The sequence below is a fragment of the Colias eurytheme genome, chromosome 19, assembly GCF_061535395.1.
Source record: "Colias eurytheme isolate Ceu_HAF_F1 chromosome 19, ilColEury1 Martin Lab GWU primary, whole genome shotgun sequence".
NCBI lineage: Eukaryota > Metazoa > Arthropoda > Insecta > Lepidoptera > Pieridae > Colias > Colias eurytheme.
Window position 1 is genome coordinate 2,157,681 of NC_142998.1, and position 19,211 is coordinate 2,176,891.

Below are 19,211 nucleotides of genomic sequence, written 5' to 3' on the forward strand. Positions count from 1 at the left end.
CTTAGAAGACACCATGAACCCGAAAACATTACAAAAACATATTTGGAAATTCGTGTGAACATTTTTATTACAGCAATTTATAAGTATTTTTAGAAGCAAAAGAATATGTCGGCAAACCTCCCACCCTCTCAATTAGCATATTTGATATCAATACATTATTATTAGAAATTTAAAAATAGATATTATGAAAAACATCAGTATTCTTATGATTACGAATAAATTGTATACGAATAGAATGGAAGACTTTTATGAACTTTTGATATCTACATTCAAAGTTTTTGTTTTTATTGTGTGTTAACTCTGTTTTAACTTGCTTTCCGCCCTCGACTTTGTTCGCCTCGTCTAAAACCTAATAATTGATATACTTAAACCTTCCTCGAGAATCACGCTATCTATTAAAAAAATACACATCAAAATCCGTTACGTAATTTTAAAGATTTAAGCATACATAGGGACCGACAGATAGCGACAGCGACTTTGTTTTATACTATGTAGTGACGATGCTTCTCAAGTACTGAAAAGCAACATTTTAATAGAACACAGTTTATATTAAGCTTCTTTATTTATGAAAAAGGGAATTACAGCTACTAAATGAAACGGAATAATTAAAATTCTTGAAAATGGTGGTTCACTCAATCTGTATTGGGAAGAATCGATTTGGAATCTAATGGGTGAAATAATTAACGTTCTGGTGAAATAGAAGGGATTTTAAATTAAGGTTTATTTTAAGAAAAGCTATTATGTGCGTGTATTTAGAACTTAGTATATAATATTATTATTCACATCTATGTTTCGTGCCCCGAGTAATACTCCTTAGATCCGTAGATCAGGCTTCTAATTTTCAGATTCATTTGATTTTTTAAATATGAGAACGAAATTGTCTCATCAGAATTCTTATATATAAAAATGAATCGCAAAATGTGTTGGTAAGCGCATAACTCGAGAACGGCTGAACCGATTTCGATAATTCTTTTTTTATTATATTCCTTGAAGTACGAGGATGGTTTTTATGTAGAGAAAAGATGTGTTTTTTGTACCACGGGCGAAGCCGGGGCGGACCGCTAGTTTATAAATACAGTTAAATTATGAGTCCTTCAGATGACAGGCCAAATCGTGAGGAAAAAAAAAGATACAACATTTACCATATTTCTTAGATACAATAACAATTAACAACCTTACCATTTACCCGGACCGTTCCTGCCATTCACAAATACCAAACGATACCCAAACCACTAATTCCATTAGAACTTCAAATTTTCCTTCCAAAAATCCCGCCCGACCAAAGTTCCTAGATAATTAGACATAATCCACGACACTTCTGAAGCCCTGGTACCTCAAAGGCTGGAGCGCTAAAAATGTTGCCGAGTTAAAGTTAATTTGCATAAAAACATACATAATTAATTTAGGTGCCGCATCAGCAGGGATAATTCGTTTTTTATCACGGATTTAATGACCGTCACGATATTTTTATGAGCGGTTAAATTAGCAGACGTGTTCAATGTCAGGGATTGTTAAACGATTACAGTATCTTGTATGGCTCACGGTGATATTACAAAACAGTTAGATATAGAGGAAATTATGTGAATGTAATTTAACCGTCAGAAATATTAAACCTTTTATTAAAAAATCTAAAACTATTCGACCTAAAGTTGTAACTGTGGTTGAACTAACTAATAAGCTATAAAATATAAGCTACATTAAAAACATTCAGGCATTATATTATGAATGAGTGAATGAAGAAAAATGTGCGGCTGAATAATAATATGATTAACTCTATGTTAAAATTTTATATTATGTACCAATTAAAGCAAAATACTTAAATTTTTAGATAAATATTCAATACCTACTAGCTGCCCTATGTCTTAATCCAAGTTACCCTCTATGTGTATTGTGTATGCCAAATCTCATGAAATTCGGTTAAGACGTTTTTGCACGAAACATACAAACATTCGCATTTATAATATGAGTAGGAGATTTATAACTTGTTACTTATTTAATTGGTTTTCCTCACTATGTATGTGTTGTTACAGATTATGAAGCCCCGAATGGGGCTGAGCCTCAACCAGGCGCTATGTGGGGTGTCGGCGTGTTCATATTATCGCAGATAGTTGTATGCCAGTTCACTACAGGTAATTAATATTTATGTATTTTCATATAACACTTTATTCCCTTTTTTAAACTACATTAGTCCACTGTTGGGCGTCGGTCTCTCCTATGGCATGTCATTTAGCCTTGTTGGTTTCTTGCCGCCAGTTTTGTCCTGCCCCCCTAGTCAAGTGGCTTTCTGTTTCTGGTAAGCTGTAGATACGTTTATCTACAGCTTACGTCAATCTCATACATTCGTAGTCTATTCTATTGAACGCTACGCTAACAGAAAGCCACTTGACTAGGGGGGCTGCTATTTTACGTATGTCAATTATTGTCGCTACCTTACATTTACGTATATCACACTTTATTGCATTAAAATTAAAATAAAACTGCAGATATAGTGGTAATCTAGTACAATGGCCGTTACTGCAATGGTTAACCACGCGGAGGACCATGAGATAGAAAAGCGAATGTATTTTGTAAAACTATTTTTTAGAGTATTATAAACTTACACACTTACAATTAATTAAGTCCAGTTAACACAATATTTATAATAAACTATCTAGGATGTCCCGTAAGTAGTCAACGGATTAAGGGGAGTAGAGAATATAATTATTATCTAGCAAAAATAATAAAATTTATTGTCCTAGACCATAAAGTTTTTGATTTATGCTTTATTTTCAAAATTTGATAAAAATATCATCCACACAAGCTAAATATGAAGTTTTACCATTTCTGTTTTTTTATTTTATTGTTCAAGGCAGTTAAGAATACATAAGTCTTCCTAATTAAAATGATACTTAAGCATAATTAACAGCAACAAGAAAATTAGACCAAAAATAGGTAAAAATTTTACTATTAAAGTTTACGGACTGAAGTTTACGTAAACAAATCTGGTTTAAAAATAATGTATGGTCTAGGACAATAAATTTTAGTATTTTTGTTAGATAATAAGTCTCTCTACCCCCCATAACCTGTTGGTCTACTACTTAAGGGACACCCTGTATAATAACGTCGAACATATAGACAAAAGTTTCAGGTACAAGTCTTAAAGGTACAAAACACCCCATTTTGTTCTCAACACAAACTTCTATCCCTTTATTCAGTTACATAATTTATATCAAGATCGTTTTATAATGATATTAATAATTCAAATTATAATAACTTTTAATTAGTACTTGACACTTTCACTAGTATAACGAGGTAAGTTCGGTAATGTTAATTAATTGTGATTTAGGTGTAAAGTAATTATATTAAATTATTATTTCAACAGTTATTGTATTGCTGTAACTTTTGACATTGTTACAAATTTTGTATTGTGTTCTGTAGTAATATTTACTGGGACGAATTTAGAAATGTTGGATAATGAAAGTGTTGTATTAAACTGTTAATGAGGACATCCGCTTTAATAACAGTTTTATAAATTTATATTTATAAAGCATTTGAATGCCATAAAACCAAAAATATCAAATTCAGTTAGATACATTTTGTATACGGAGCTGTTATATAAATTTTATGGATCTTGAAATAAATCTTTTGTACAACTAAAAGTAAGCTTTTAAATACCGAAATAGCAATGTTATTAGTTTTTCCTCCACATTCTGTGCAAACATAAAAAATACAGTAGATAATATAAAAGCATAATAATAATAATCAAAGCCCCTCCGCCTTATGTGCTATTACAATGACATTATCTTAAACAATATTTTTTTAAATATACAAGAGTAAATAAATCAATGCTTTTAAATACTCAAATACTCTATCTAAATTAAATTTAAAGTTGGCCTTTCTTTAAAAGTTTAAAGTATCTATAAACATAATTTTTTTTTAGAAAACTCCACATCCGAAGACACAACAGTGACCCCATACTACGCGCTCAGCACTGGCATAGTCCCGGCACCAATAATGCTGCGACTGGGCAACTCCACGATAGACAGCACCAAATCCTTCAAAGTCCCGCAGCAAGAGGCACCAGTTGTGCCCCACGTGGTGTCCGTCAAGTCGTACTTCGATCACGGGAAGTATGGACCGACGTTTGAAGATGTACCTGATGGGAATATGTCGAAGATAACGGTTCAACTGGGAGAGGATGCGCATCTCAATTGCAGGATTAGTCTGCTTCAGGATAAAACTGTGAGTTTTTATTTTAGTGTTTAAAGAGTATGAATAGTAGGTTTGTATCATTTATGAATCTGATCTTGTTTTTAATTAAATCTTGCGTCCAATTTTAGATTCAAATATCTTCAGATTATCGATGGATAAGTTGTTATGTATCATCATATATTATCACTAATAATGGTTCAGGTAATCCTTGTAAGGTCATCCTTACAAGTTTTTTATTGACAATCGAACCGTCGTCGACAGCAGGTACTCTATGCATTTGATAAGTTTCGGAAGTCCCACTCAATTACTAATATCAAATCAGCGAGCACCGTAGCACGGTGTCGATTATGACATTTCATTGATCATCTTTTGCCTGTTATGTACCTTAAAATAAATGTTAAAATACTGAATATAAATCAAATAAATTACATCCATATTAATGAAAACTGATAATAATTCATCTTTATTCATTCAAAATGAGATCTAATTATACTTTAATACCCGTCGCCTTTAAAACTGCAGGCGATTTATTTCATTAAAAAGAACGTTATTACGAGCTTGACCTATGAAATTATGACGTAGAGATAATAATTATAAATTTATATAGCACAAGCTATGCCCGCAGTTTCACTTAGGTACGTCGTAAATATTGTTAGCCTTCATTCATAAATCGATTGAAATAATTTTCAAATCAGACCAGCAGTTCCAGAGATAAGAGCATTCAAACAATAAACACAGCTCTACATTATAAATTTTTCATAATTTGCATTCTTTTAATGTTACCTACAATAAAAGATATTTATTAATCTATTAACATAATAATCGCGATTATATAACGTCTATTGATTATCCCAAAGATAAATTATAGGGTTGTTACATCAGAGTTTATAGCTAGAATTGCCATATAGTAATAATATGTATTTTTCGAAATAAGCAATAAAATGAGCATGACTTCGAGAGCTCCACCGACATAGGTGAACCTATGAGAAATAAATTAATATAAATAAATCATTGCAAAATAAACCTTCATGAAATATAACTAAAAATAACTGTAACAACGTGCTTACGTTATTAAGAAGGAGCGAAATAAAGAACAATATATTTGCCAAAAAAAAACTAAAAACATTCCGCAGCCAACAATTTTTCATGAAATACGACATCCGTTTCGAACGCAAAACATTTTAAATAGATGTCACGAGATTAATTCATAATTTTCCAGAAATTTCTAGAACCTTCCAGAAATTTCCACGGATCATCTAAGAGATTTACGCGATGGCAGTATTTTGTGTGCGACGGGTTTTTTATTAATTTTTATCACGCTCGAATTTAAGAGGCTTAACTGATATTAGTGTAGACGGATTTTCAGCAATATGCGTTAGAAAATTTAATGTTTAAAATTGTGAATTTTTTATATGGATACGATACAGGATGATCCGACTGAGATTTTAAAAGATTATTAAGTTGTAATATGGTATTTAGATATAGTAAAATGTGATATAATAGAATTATACATTTTTTTATTGATGATAGGTAGTAACGTAATTATAAAGCGTCGTATTTAATGCGTTTTTATTTCTTAGTTCTCTATATCTTGTAGTAGTAGTCTTTCATTTTCTTTTAAACATAAGAAATAAAACAATAACTAATATTAATTTACACAAATTTAAATAATTGCATTAAATAACAAAACAACACAGACACACAATTTCTAGTGTCGCCTTAATGACGCGATATATTTTTTTTTTATATTAAACCTTAACCTATTTTTTTATCTCAGCTCGCTAATTACAAATAAGTATAATAGCTTTCACAAACAATTATTTATTTAGCATTATTCCAACATCACAATTCCACTAATAATACTTCGTTAAACCTCCCCTGAAGCAAATAGAAATAAAAGAAAATATGAGATTTATCCTTGATAAAGATAATAATAAAATTCAATATTGTTCTTTATCTGGATGTTATTGCTGCACGATTTACTTTTGTAAACTTTATAAATTAATAAGTTATTTGTTATTTTTATTAATCTACTTATTTATATATTTATAATTGATAAATAGGTACAATTATAGGCATAATAAATAGGTACAATTTCGAATAAAAATTATAAACATAATATTGTGTTATCCATAATAAAATCTAACTTTATGTCGCTTTCGCAGTGGGCTTTCTCAGGAATTCTTAAATTGTTGTAAATGCATGTTTCATTACCAACGCAGTGGACCGCAGAAGTCCAATCCTAAAAATGAATATAATCCTACTACAACGATGAATATTTTATTCCAAATAGTTATTTAAAATTTTAAGAAATTCCCGTGACCTCGCTCACAGTAATTAAAGCAGTCATTGTTAAAACTGTACTTACATGATTCCCTTAAGGCCAATTACAAAGATTTCGTGAAATATTCTCTGATAAGATGTTATTTAAGACAATACGGTTCCGAAACGAACTTCCCCTGCACCAAACTGTCTTAAAACAGTATTACTTCCAGTTTGGAAAAATTACAGCGCTATATAGATCGTCTAGCGCCATCACTTTCCCACACAGGAAACAAGACTGCTTTAAGACGTTATGGTAACCTCTGAATTATTTCGCGTAATTATTGTGGAACAAGAGAATGGCTCGCTACATTTTATGGAGCAGCGTCCATTTTTTATAGCTGAAATTATTTGTGCAAGTTTTTATGCTGAGACACGATTGGTATGTGTAATACGGAAGTGTGAAGTTTTGTGTTCCTTGCACATGGGCCAGGAAATATGTTTATAGTTTTATAGAGGGTTTAGGTAATGTTAAAGCTTAACATATTTAGACATGTTGTAGACAGCATATTTTGCAAAATTTACGATGATACTAAATAGCTGGTCCAGAAACCGTTGTTTGCCAGTACATTAATAAATTATAAAAAATAGTTAACGACTGAATATACTAAATATTCAGTAAATTGTTCAAGCCTTTTGGGAAGACTCCGGTTGTTGTATCTGGTAAGGGTAAGTGATTATGGGGCTATTTTATATTTTTATGCTGAATCTCTATATTTTATGAATTTTAACTATCCATAGCAAATTTCAAAGTCTACTCAATAGTTTAAACTTTACAATCTATACTAATATAATAAAGCTGAACAGTTTGTTTGTTTGTTTGAACGCGCTTAAATCTCAGGAACTACTGGTCCGATTTGAAAAATTATTTCGGTGTTAGATAGCCCATTTATCGGGGAAGGCTATAGGCTATATATCATCATGCTAAGACCAACAGGAGCGGAGCAATGCGGGTGAAACCGCGGACCACAGCTAGTTAATAGATACAAATGTAAAGAAACCGGAAAATCTCTCACCTCTCATTAACCTTTTGACCGCCAGAGCAAAAACGCATCGCCGTGCCCTCCACGCCAAGCCACAAATTCAATGAGATAACCTTGAAAATAGTAGGGAGTCCATAATGTTATCGATAAACATAATAATTCACGTCTGAATATTTGAATAAACAGCTTATAACACAAAAATAATATTTATTTAACCTCATCTCCTACTGTAAAAACTTAAGACCACATTTATAGCAACTATCAACAAAAAAAATCAACCTTTTGAGATACAAAAATACATATAAAATTGCAGCAAGTTACAGCACTATTCTCTATCAGTTACGCCCCATTGGCATGTATACATGCCAATGGCGCGGGCAACCATCCTTTTTCTTATAATCTCTCGCTTCTGATTAGGGATGTGTAGACTGTAGCTGTATATTATTATAACTTATCGAGTTTATTTATTAAGTTTATATGAACTATAGGTATTATTGGGGAGTGTTTATTTGTAAATATCAAAACAACTATTACCTTTAAATAAAGGGAATTGCATTAAAACTACATATTTATTTTCCAATCATTTAGTTTAATACTTGAGTTATTACAAATACTAATTATATGTAGGTACCTATTTAGGTCAATTACCATATTTTGATTTGACATAGCGACAATTTGTATCATAAGAATATTCTAATAAAGGCACTGATTAGACTTATCATCACTACATAGTATAAAACAAAGTCGATTTCCCTGTCCCTATGTCCCTATGTCCTTATGTCCCTTTGTACGCTTAAATCTTTGAAACTACGCAACGGATTTTGATGCGGTTTATTTTAATAGATAGAGTGATTCAAGAGGAAGGTTTATATGTATAATAACATCCATTAAATAGTGGAGAAGTACTGTTATTTTTGAGGTTTCTAAAGCGATGTCGTAAAAAATTACATTTTTTCCGCTTACATTGCAAACACAGGCTGAACCCTACGAGTTTTATCAAAATAATGTACTAAGTATTATACACATTGAAAAGGTCTATAGAAAAGTCCGCGATGGTATATGTCTATCTCTTATGGATAACCCACAATAACATTTTTTTGTCATTTACTTTTTACGAAAAATAATGGCTAATTTTCGATGCGATTTTAACCAGTACAGCATTAATCCTTAACCAATTAAATACCTTGAATACATTGTTCGTTTAATATAGATCTATATAGCCCTTTATACCGTATGATTTAAGTGAATATTTTCGAAGATATTACAGATTTAAAAATTGCGGGACGTAGCGTTTGCGGCGGTACCGGCCGGCCGCCAGGCTATCTATACGAAGTCGGAGCGGGCCGCTATGTTTTTATATACAACGTTCACAGTTTTTCTGTAGTGTATTTAGTATCAGCATTGCACCCGTGCGAAGCCGGGGCGGGTCGCTAGTTAGGTAATAAATTTTGAAAACTTCTAAAATGCGCAATAGTTCTTCTGTACTATAAAACTCTTCACTTGCCATTTTTGCGATTATAATATTGGTAGATACCTACTCGATAAAATATTTTTACAACTTTCCGCACTTAACAACACGGCACGCGCTTACGACGTCACCAGTCCGACATCTATTCATGTCAATGGCGCAGAAGGGATTGCATATCGATACTGTGCTAGGGATGCGCATGATTGGCGAAAAGGAAAATATTCAAATCAACAATATCCACAATATAGACAATATGGTATTATACCAAAGAATGTAGTATTTACCTTTTTTCTCAGTGACTAAGCTTATATATTTTTTTTGTAGTTATTACAAAAATTAAGCGAATTAGAGTAATTTCGCTGAAATTTTAATGAAGTTACTTGAATATTACACTACATCACTAGTAGGCACGTATACATGTCATTGGCGCGAGAGAACATGCTTTTTTAGCCATTAATTAAGTTATTTTTTGTCATCAAATATTTGAATAACTACTTGGCAATTTTGTTTACTGTGTACAATTATGTAATAACTGGGGATTCAGTTCATAAACTGTATAAATAAAACACGTAAAAGTAAAGGTTTAATATGTTTATTTTGTATTTATCTATGATCTGTTTCTTGGCATGTATAGGTGTCGTTGGCGCACAGGGCACGATTGCGCATGACATCTATAGATGTCATTGGCGTTCAAAAGGTTAAGGCCGTGTACGCGGTCCGTGCGCTGTTTGGCTCAAATATGTGATTTTTCAAACCAGATTGTCCATCAACCACTTATCTTACAAACATATGAATTACTAATAATTTTAGGAAATTTTATTGTCTATGTAGTTAGTTAAGAGTTTTTTTCAATTAATACAGTATTTGTGAATACCATCAAGATAACTGAGCCGATGATTACTTGATTTCACTTTTAGTGTCAATTTCGAAGCTAAAAATATCTGAAATTGCTGACAGATCTAACACACAATTATTTTTAACTAACTGCAAAAATCCTTATTAAAATAGTTAGTTAAAAGATTTTTTTATTTTGGACTCCTAACTTACGAAATTAAAATCCGAACAAAGTGAATTTTTTTAGAAATTATAGTCGACAAAATGATTATTTTCACCAAGATATTTGACTTTATTGAATATAATTTATACATATTGCAATAAAAGAATGTCTTACTTATAAGATAAAATTTAAAAAATCAACTAAGGTACCTCTATTATTTTTCTACAATTTTTTTTAAAGTACTATAAAACACTGCGCGCGACCCGATTAAAATCAGTCGGCAGCGAGCCTTTCCAGAGAGAGGACATGTTGCTCGGCGCTCTCCTGTGGACCTATGCTGTTCATAGTAAAAGGATAGCGCAAGCCGCGATCTATCGTAATAGATCGCGGAGTTTTTGACTTGCGTTAAATAGAATATGCGCTCTTAAGAACAACAAAACATTTCATAACCACATTTAACTAGAACACTTCCGTACTTCGTAATACACAATAATAATAACATTTAATACAGAAAACAAACTAAATACACGACAAAGCAAAAACTTGGTATTATTATGAATCTCATTTGCTCTCGCTCTTTAGAGAAACTTTCATGAATTCGCAACTGAAATGATACTTCAATTTGTTGAGACTGTCTTTCTTGGTTTTAAATTTATGAAATTTACAATGCACATAATTGTCACGAGCTATTTTAAAAACTTTAAGTTTAATGTGGAGAATTGTTGGATGCTTTTACATTTAGCAAGTGTGTTCAATTGTGCACAATTCGGTCATGATTGTATTAGGGTGCTTTTAAACCAATAATGTGCGAGGATGTGTAGCGAGGAATGTGTTTGTAAATAATATGTATGTATGTATAAATGTAATTTACAATTTCATTCCTTGCTACACATCCTCGCACATTATTGGTGTAAAAGCACCCTCTTTATGCTTATACTTCTCCTAGGTACAGTGGTTAAGAGCGTAAAAGTGAGAGGTACTGGGTTCAATCAGACTATAAGAAAAGTCAATCTTGGAAAATAATCTTATGACTATTTTCCAATATTTATTACATGGTTTTATCCATGTACTAATATTTTACCTACTAATAGTCTTAGTTATACAATAAAGATGTAAGAATATCGTTTCCGTACAACATTACGATGTTATTATAAAAACTTCGGTTGTAACGAACGTTTCCTTTATAAAATATCGTGTTCATTTCATGCCTCAAAGTAGCAACTAAGTAATTTAACACATGAATCAGTTTTATATTATATTTTGTTATTATTATTATAACAAGTTAGAATCATATATCCATCATACTAATATTATAAATGCGAAAGTTTGTGAGGATAAATGGATATGTTGGTTACACTTTCGCGTAAAATCTGCTAAACGGATTTGGATGAAACTTTCCAGTAATATAATATTATGTTATACATCATAATAATAAATGAGCTATACAAATATTTGAATTTTCCGCGGCACGTAAAACCGCGTTGCGTAAAATAGTCTCAAAAATACTCATGAAGCAAGACATAAAACATTATGTAGCTTACAAAACTCGACATTTCTAGTGGCTAGAGAGGTTTTTAACTAGGGAAGTTAAATTGTAACTGCTCCCGCAAGTACTCTGTTACTGAAGTAGTAAAAACAACTTTACGCTTTATTTTAATTATAGTGTCCATATTGTTTCTTGTTCGGTTGAAGCGTTTTTAGAAAGCTCTTCAAAAATTGATGATTTTTACTAGTTACGAGTTCTAAATTACGGGTTACGAGTTTTTGATAGCTGTTGCCTAAAACAGGCAGATTCTTAAACTTCTCAAATTCAAAGCGTATTGTTGAAATTGATTTAAATGATGAAATAAATTTAAATATACACACAAATTCTAGCTTAACTTTAATAGTTACTTCGATATTTTTTTTTTCTGATTAGAAAGTTCCATGATTTCTTAAGGGAAATAGGACAGATGCATATTATAAAATCTGTTACATAATTCAATTAACTTTAAAATCATGTTATCAACTTTCTGTGCCTTGCTATATTGAGCTTTTTTCGTGTAAGTAGTTTTATTTTGTAGAGCTTCATCTTAATATATATAAATCTCGTGTCACAATGTTTGTCCTCAATGGACTCCTAAACCGCTTAACCGATTATAATAAAATTCGCACACCATAAGCAGTTCGATCCAACTTGAGAGATAGGATAGTTTAAACATGTAGGTACCACGGGCGAAGCCGGGGCGGACCACTAGTAATATTATATGTCATCAGATACTAAACATTAAGAAAACCATGGTTTTAATTTAACTTTCCAATAATTGACTCTTTAGCATGAGGTATATTCTGGTATATTCAATCGATTATGCTTCGGCACGAAGTGGCCCTGTTTGCGAGAGGAATATAATACCTAGTACCTAGGAGCTAATTTTCTTGTTCTCAATACGTATATCAATATAAACGAAATATGCATATAAATATATTCCAAGTTGATTGAAATATACGTACTAAAAACAAGAGACCAATTAAATAACTCCTTCCAATACTATAATTGCAAACTTATTATTATCACAATTATATTATAATACTAGCGGTCCGCCCCGGCTTCGCCCGTGGTACATATTTACGTTTTCTCTACATAAAAACCATCCTCGTACTTCAAGGAATATAATAAAAAAAGAATTATCGAAATCGGTTCAGCCGTTCTCGAGTTATGCGCTTACCAACACATTTTGCGATTCATTTTTATATATAAGAAGATTAAACTTTGCAATTTTAAAAGGTATGATTTCATGTTTACATTAATATAATTAATTAATTGGGTTCAGGTTTGAACAGTAAAATAAAACAACATAGTATTATAATATCATTCATATTCTTTAATAAAATATGAGATTATTACTTGTAGATTATTGTACACCAAACGATACAGCATAAACATAAATAAAAGTTATTTTATTATTACAGGTATCCTGGGTAAGACGTCGAGGTAGAGATGAAATTCCCGAACTGCTGACGGTCGGCGCGGTAACTTACGCAGCTGACGACCGCGTGACAGTCGCTAAGCGTTACCCCGGCAACTGGAAGCTTCTCGTAAGGGAGGTGAAGCCGGAAGACGAAGGAGTTTATGAGTGCCAGATATCAACGCATCCGCCTAGAGTTAGCAGGATATATCTGCATGTAAATAGTAAGTGTATCTATATTTTTTATTTGATATGAAATTTCCGAGCTACTGTCCGCGTCGGCGCGGTCACCTACGTGCGGTTGTGTAGCATTTGTTTTATAACTATTAATAATATAATTTGTGTCTATTGGTGCCGGTTAATATCTGATGGCTGGACCGTTGTAACGCGACTTCATTTACACGGATCCATAAAAAGATAAATAAAATTTTAAACTCTACTTGTTTAATTATCCAATAGGTACACACATTTTTATAGCTTCACGCGTCCTACGTACATTATTTGCTCGTAACTAAATCAGTATTTTATAGTAGGACGCGTGAGAGGTTATAGAATACATACGTTTCTAGTAAGCATAGCTGATAAGATCCCTAAAAAGGAGCACTAACACCCTGTTAGTTACTTCATTTTACAAACCTAGATTCAACTTTATCATGCGATAGACTAGCTAGCTGCTGTCTATCGTTTCTTAGGAACCTCTACAATCATCAAAACTGGATCTCCCGGTGACGTCTGATACCATGTAAATTACGTCACAATACAAACTGTCCCCTATTATTTCTACTATTCCAAAATTGGCCTTAACTTATGTTACAATCTAACAGCACCACAAGTCTGGGTGGTAGACGAGGCTGGTGCTCCTCTCCTGGAGAAGTTCTATGAAGCGGAGTCGACCCTCGCGCTGGTCTGCAGAGCGCGGTATGTGGAGACGCCTGCTGTGCTCACGTGGTTGCATGAGGGAAAGGCGCTAAATTCTGACACGTCGAGAGGAGGTATCAGGTATGAGAGTATTTATTATATTGTATTGTAAGCTAGTGATACTATCTTCAAATTAATTAATAATATGAACGCTTCAAAGATACACCATTGATAGAATGATTGTGGAATAAAGATTTTATTGAACCTAGACAATGTTAGTGCAACGTGTGAATCTTGCAACTATAAAGAGAAGCAAACATTTCTCATTCAAAAAAATATTTTTCGGCAATTAATCAAAACTGTCTTATTTGTGATAATACATTTTATGGTTATATGGTTGATCATAATTATTAAAAAACCATAGATTTTTTTTTTAAGGAGCTTACAGGCAATTTTGTTATGTCCATGCCATCAAATATCATAATAAACTTAGTAAGCAAGTTTAAGCGTCTATCTGGATAATTTTGTACAATATAAAGACCAACAAGAATATGTCTCGCTCGTGAACTGCAACTAATTTAGCTTTATTAAACACTGATCGTAGCAGGAGTTTGCTGAACTATACGGAACAATTACCAACGTGTCCAGAAACCGAGTATTAATTTACTTATAAGTTAGTTTCCTGCTTTATAATAGGTCCTTTCTCTTGGAACAAACACTCGAAACATTTGTCGAACATTTTCGCAACGTTTATTAAAGAGTTATATTTAGTCGTAATAGAAAATTTAAGCAGTAATACGTCTTTTATGTCGGAATTAAACTTTAAGAAAGTTATTAAGGCAAAACGAAACAGGCTTATAATAACGTCCCTTGAGAAATCAAGCGTTAATGCTCTCTCAAAATAAATTGTTAATATTTTCAGTCGATTCGCGAATTTATTTACAAATGATTTTGTGTAATGATTTCAAAGTATATCTTTATCGCTCTGGGGATCGTGATTACCGTAATCCGCTATTTAAATAAGAATAATTAGGGCTATAAGCGTGTTTAATTACAGAGGTGATATTTGATTAAATACTCACGATCCAATTGAAATTAATACTCATTGCTTGAATATTATATTTTAACAGCCGTTGTATCTATTTTTGCTTCATCTACGCAATATCTACAATGTACATATTACACGATTCTAGACAAACCAAAAACTACGATACATCCCTTTATTAAGCCTTTATTAATAAGTAGCCCTATTTTCATATGTACTTATATTTACTGCTCAAAACCATAAAAATATATTTTCCATATTTGCAGTGTAAAAACCGAGCAAGTGCCAGGGGGCGCGGACAGCGTGCTTCGCCTAGCGCGTGTGAACAGCAGCGACGCGGGCAACTACACGTGCGCCGTGCGCGGCGCCAAGCCGCATACTGTCGCAGTTCACGTGCTGAACGGTAATAATGCGTGACTACCCGCATTTTTGACGTAAAAAAATTTTTGTATAAAAATGATTTTTTGCTATTAAGGCCCTGCGCAGACGGCACACTTTTTGTGCGATCGAGTCTGCGGCGCACAAAAAGTCTGCATGGCGCGCAAAAAGTCGGTCGCGGATTTTTCACAGACTCAACGCACACGACGCACATCTTCGATCATTTTGTCGGCAGATCTGTAGGGACGTAGACGCTATGGAAATCGTGTAAAGTGTGCGCCGTCTGCGTTAGCGCGCGTTGAAGCAAACGTTCAATTCTTTTCACACACTTTTGTGCGGAGCGGCGCGGTGCGGTCTGCCCGAATTACACGGATTTTTTGTGCGCCGGACTTTTTGCGCGTCGTGTGCGTTACTGCATATAATTTCATAGGTTCTATTTTCACAGACTAAAAAGTGCGTCACGGATAGTCTGTCGTCTGCGCATGGCCTAACTTTGAGAATATACATTAATTTGCTGATTTGAGATGTGACAGGATATTTTATCATAAAAATTATTTAGTATATTTGTCTTTGTCAAGCTTTTACGAAAATATCTGTTTCATAATCTGAAAGATAATCTATAAAAATCTGTAATTGGAAATGTCCTGTTGATGTTTGCTCAATAATATTATAAGAAAATAAATATTACATTCCAAGAAAAGCTTAATACGAGTATACATTAATGTGTATCTCAAAATTAGGTGAACGTAAATAACCTTTTCATCTTTTTTTTTATTAAAAAAGCCTCAACGAGTATATTACAAAAAATCAATTTACAAAAACACGGAATAAAGAAAATGAACAAGGGATTGTTTGAATGGAGGGTAGTTTAAGCTAAAAGGTTCCGCTTTGCTATAATAATGCCATTTGCTGAGGCAATTGCTAACTTCTTGTCGGAAATGTACTGGCCTGTCTTTTATATAGCTATTTTTATGGGGACTGGATTTTGTCAGAAAATTCAGTGTTTTATAGTATTCTTTTTTAAAGTGAAACTTTTATTACATCGTCTCAAACTTTTTGGTCTGTGTAGCGCATGTCGCGTACGTATCGCGGCTGCCGAGTAGGTATACCTACTCGGCAGCCGACCGTCACGCGACATGCGCTACACAAAGCAGTGTTCGGAACCGTTCGAACAGTTTCACTTTTACCGTGGTTTCATAAAACCACACAACATTTTTTTATTTTCAGTCTTACGTAGGCCTTTTTATGTTTTCATCTAAAACAAGACTAGAAGAAATTCCAAAAGTGTATTGCTGACTTAAATTGTCTGAATGAAATAGGTTATGGGTTATAAGAGGTATGAAAGATGGTAAATTTACAATTATAACAAATTCTAACAAGATTTTTTTATGAATAAAAAGATGCCTCTTATCAGTGATACATTGATTTATTATAAGCTTTTAATTCGTGAAATTAGATTAATAAACAGCTCAAAAACGATGTATCATTTAAAACGTATAATTTTGTTACAGAAAGCCTAGCGGAGCTGCACGCCAACGCCGGGATTCACACACCACAAAAAATCACTGTTATAACGTTATTTATTATAACAGTGATATTATCACAGTCGACGTTATTCACAGTGGTTGTTATTTTAGCAACTCTAGTACATAATATTAGGGTCCAAGGCCTTTTAAAAGAACGATTTACGGGGCTCATGTTTCCCACGTGATAGTTATATTGTAAATAGTTTGATTTTAAATATTATACATAGTTACTTGGAAATAAAATTTCATTATATAGTCGTGGTGTTTTATTTGTACCTTGTGATGTTTAATTGTTTATGGGAGAGTCTAATAGTATTTGTAACTATTCATCATCATCCGCCCATATACATTCCCACTGCTGGGACACGGGCCTCCTAATATTAATAAGGTAAGTTTTATGGAGGCATACAACAGTATAAAGATATATATTATTACTAGTGGTCCGCCCCGGCTTCGCCCGTGGTACCTACATGTTTAAACTATCCTATCTCTCAAGTTGGATCGAACTGCACATGGTGTGCGAATTTTATTATAATCGGTTAAGTTGTTTAGGAGTCCATTGAGGACAAACATTGTGACACGAGATTTATATATATTAAAGATTTATTATGAACATCAAACACTTTAAATAAAATTTGTTGTACATATTATTAAATAGAGATCAAACCCGCATACCACTAGTATAACATTCAAAGTAACTAAAATTCCGAACCAAATAAGGAAAATACTTTCAAAAACAAACTACTTACAGGCAAGAATTTGTCAAAAGAAATATGAGTACTCATATGAGGTATGTCAATCGTACCTTTGGAACTTAAAGAATACTTAAATACTTCGGGACAATTTTCACACAGGGCACCATCTGATCCCATAGGTTAGCTAAGCTTTCGCTTGTGTTATGGAAACCAGATGGCTGATAAACATACATATTATATAATTTTAAGCGTTTTGACGGTTGTCTCGGTGCTCAGGTAATTTCGGTATTGAATATTTTCTATGTAAGCTGTAAATTGATAAGAATATAAATTTATAAAGAATAGAAAAAATTCGATCACGAGGCGGGACTCGAACCCGCATCCTTTCGCGCCATTCCGGGGCGGATGCCTGACCAACTCAGCCACTCGTGACCTGCCAGAGCAATCAAAATTATTCTATTCTTTCAGTTTTATGTGTCTAAGGGACATATTTGGATTCAATTGATAAGAATTTCATGACTTAGGATTTTAAAGCGATTTATTTAATAAGACGTTAATATAACTTGCATAAAATAAAACACAAGGAAATTCAACGATTTCATGAATTTAACCTTTCTTATAATGAAAATGAGTGCTCTCGTATCTTAAACAAATATAATATAATCTTTCAAATTAAGTTTTGTGTTTGTTCCGATTTAGATAAAAAGTTTTTTTTTTATCCCAGTTCAACCTGGGGATACCGGAATAGTGGCAATATGCATACCTATTATTAAAAAATTGTATATACCGCAATACATTTTCTTTATAAAACGTCCACTGCGAGGCCTTGCAGAAATTCGGTCAGGAGGTCTACATATTCTTTATTCCGTTCCACGTGTAAGGAAAAATAAATAAAACCAAGCGTGTTTATATCCATTTTATTAACATAGCCTGCATTATGCATTCGTTAGGCGATTATAGGCATTTTATTGTCCCAGTTTCAGACCTTGCAGAAAATTATTCTTATATGAATACAATGAAGCTTTATTTATTATGTGTCTATTTTCACTGAAGACTTAAGGTTAGTTTCTAGTTGATTATATAGAGTTCTTGATATTATATGTTAAACTAGATTTCCGCCCGCGGCTTCGCCCGCGTTTTCAAAGGAAAACCCGCATAGTTCCCGTTCCCGTGCGATTTCCGGGATAAAACCTATCCTATGTGTTAATCCAAGTTACCTTCTATATGTGTGCTAAATTTCATTGTAATCGATTCAGTTGTATTTGCGTGATCAAGAGTATCAAACACAAACACATCCTCACAAACTTTCGCATTTATAATATTAGAAGGATGAAAGTATCTGCCATGTTAAAAATTAGTTATAAATCTATATATTACTAGCGGTCCGCCCCGGCTTCGCCCGTGGTACATATGAAAAATAGATGTTGGCCGATTCTCAGACTTACCCGATATGCACAGAAAATTTCATGAGAATCGGTCCACCCGTTTCGGAGGAGTATGCAGACTAACATTGTGACACGAGAATTTTATATATAAGATTATTTAGGTATAATCCGATAAAAAATAGAAAATCAAATCACACCACTTATAACTGTCTTTATAAGTGGTTTAGCTGTACCAATGTATTGTATAGGTACCGTATTAAATTAAAACTAATTATTATTTTATCACATTTTATAATTTCACTATCAGAGCCAACTTCACTAATATGAAGATTAATTTGACGGTCTCAGCTTCACACTAAATCCAAGCCCGGACTACAAAAAACTGCATATTTCTAAATTTTTACGGATACACCACCTT

The 19,211-nt window shown here is 32.9% G+C and overlaps 1 protein-coding gene across 1 annotated transcript in view; it reads left to right on the forward strand.

Annotated features, from left to right (window-relative positions):
• Positions 1–16,968, forward strand: part of LOC149900012 (zwei Ig domain protein zig-8-like) — a 103,746-nt gene extending 86,778 nt beyond the window's left edge. Inside the window, exons 2-7 of the mRNA XM_090112859.1 lie at positions 2,031–2,129; positions 3,920–4,221; positions 12,911–13,130; positions 13,731–13,905; positions 15,076–15,212; positions 16,699–16,968. Of these exons, the coding sequence (XP_089968985.1) occupies positions 2,072–2,129; positions 3,920–4,221; positions 12,911–13,130; positions 13,731–13,905; positions 15,076–15,212; positions 16,699–16,898 (1,092 nt within the window). The 5' untranslated portion in view covers positions 2,031–2,071 and the 3' untranslated portion in view covers positions 16,899–16,968. The remainder of the gene's footprint in view (positions 1–2,030; positions 2,130–3,919; positions 4,222–12,910; positions 13,131–13,730; positions 13,906–15,075; positions 15,213–16,698) is intronic.
• Positions 16,969–19,211: the final 2,243 nt, after the last annotated feature.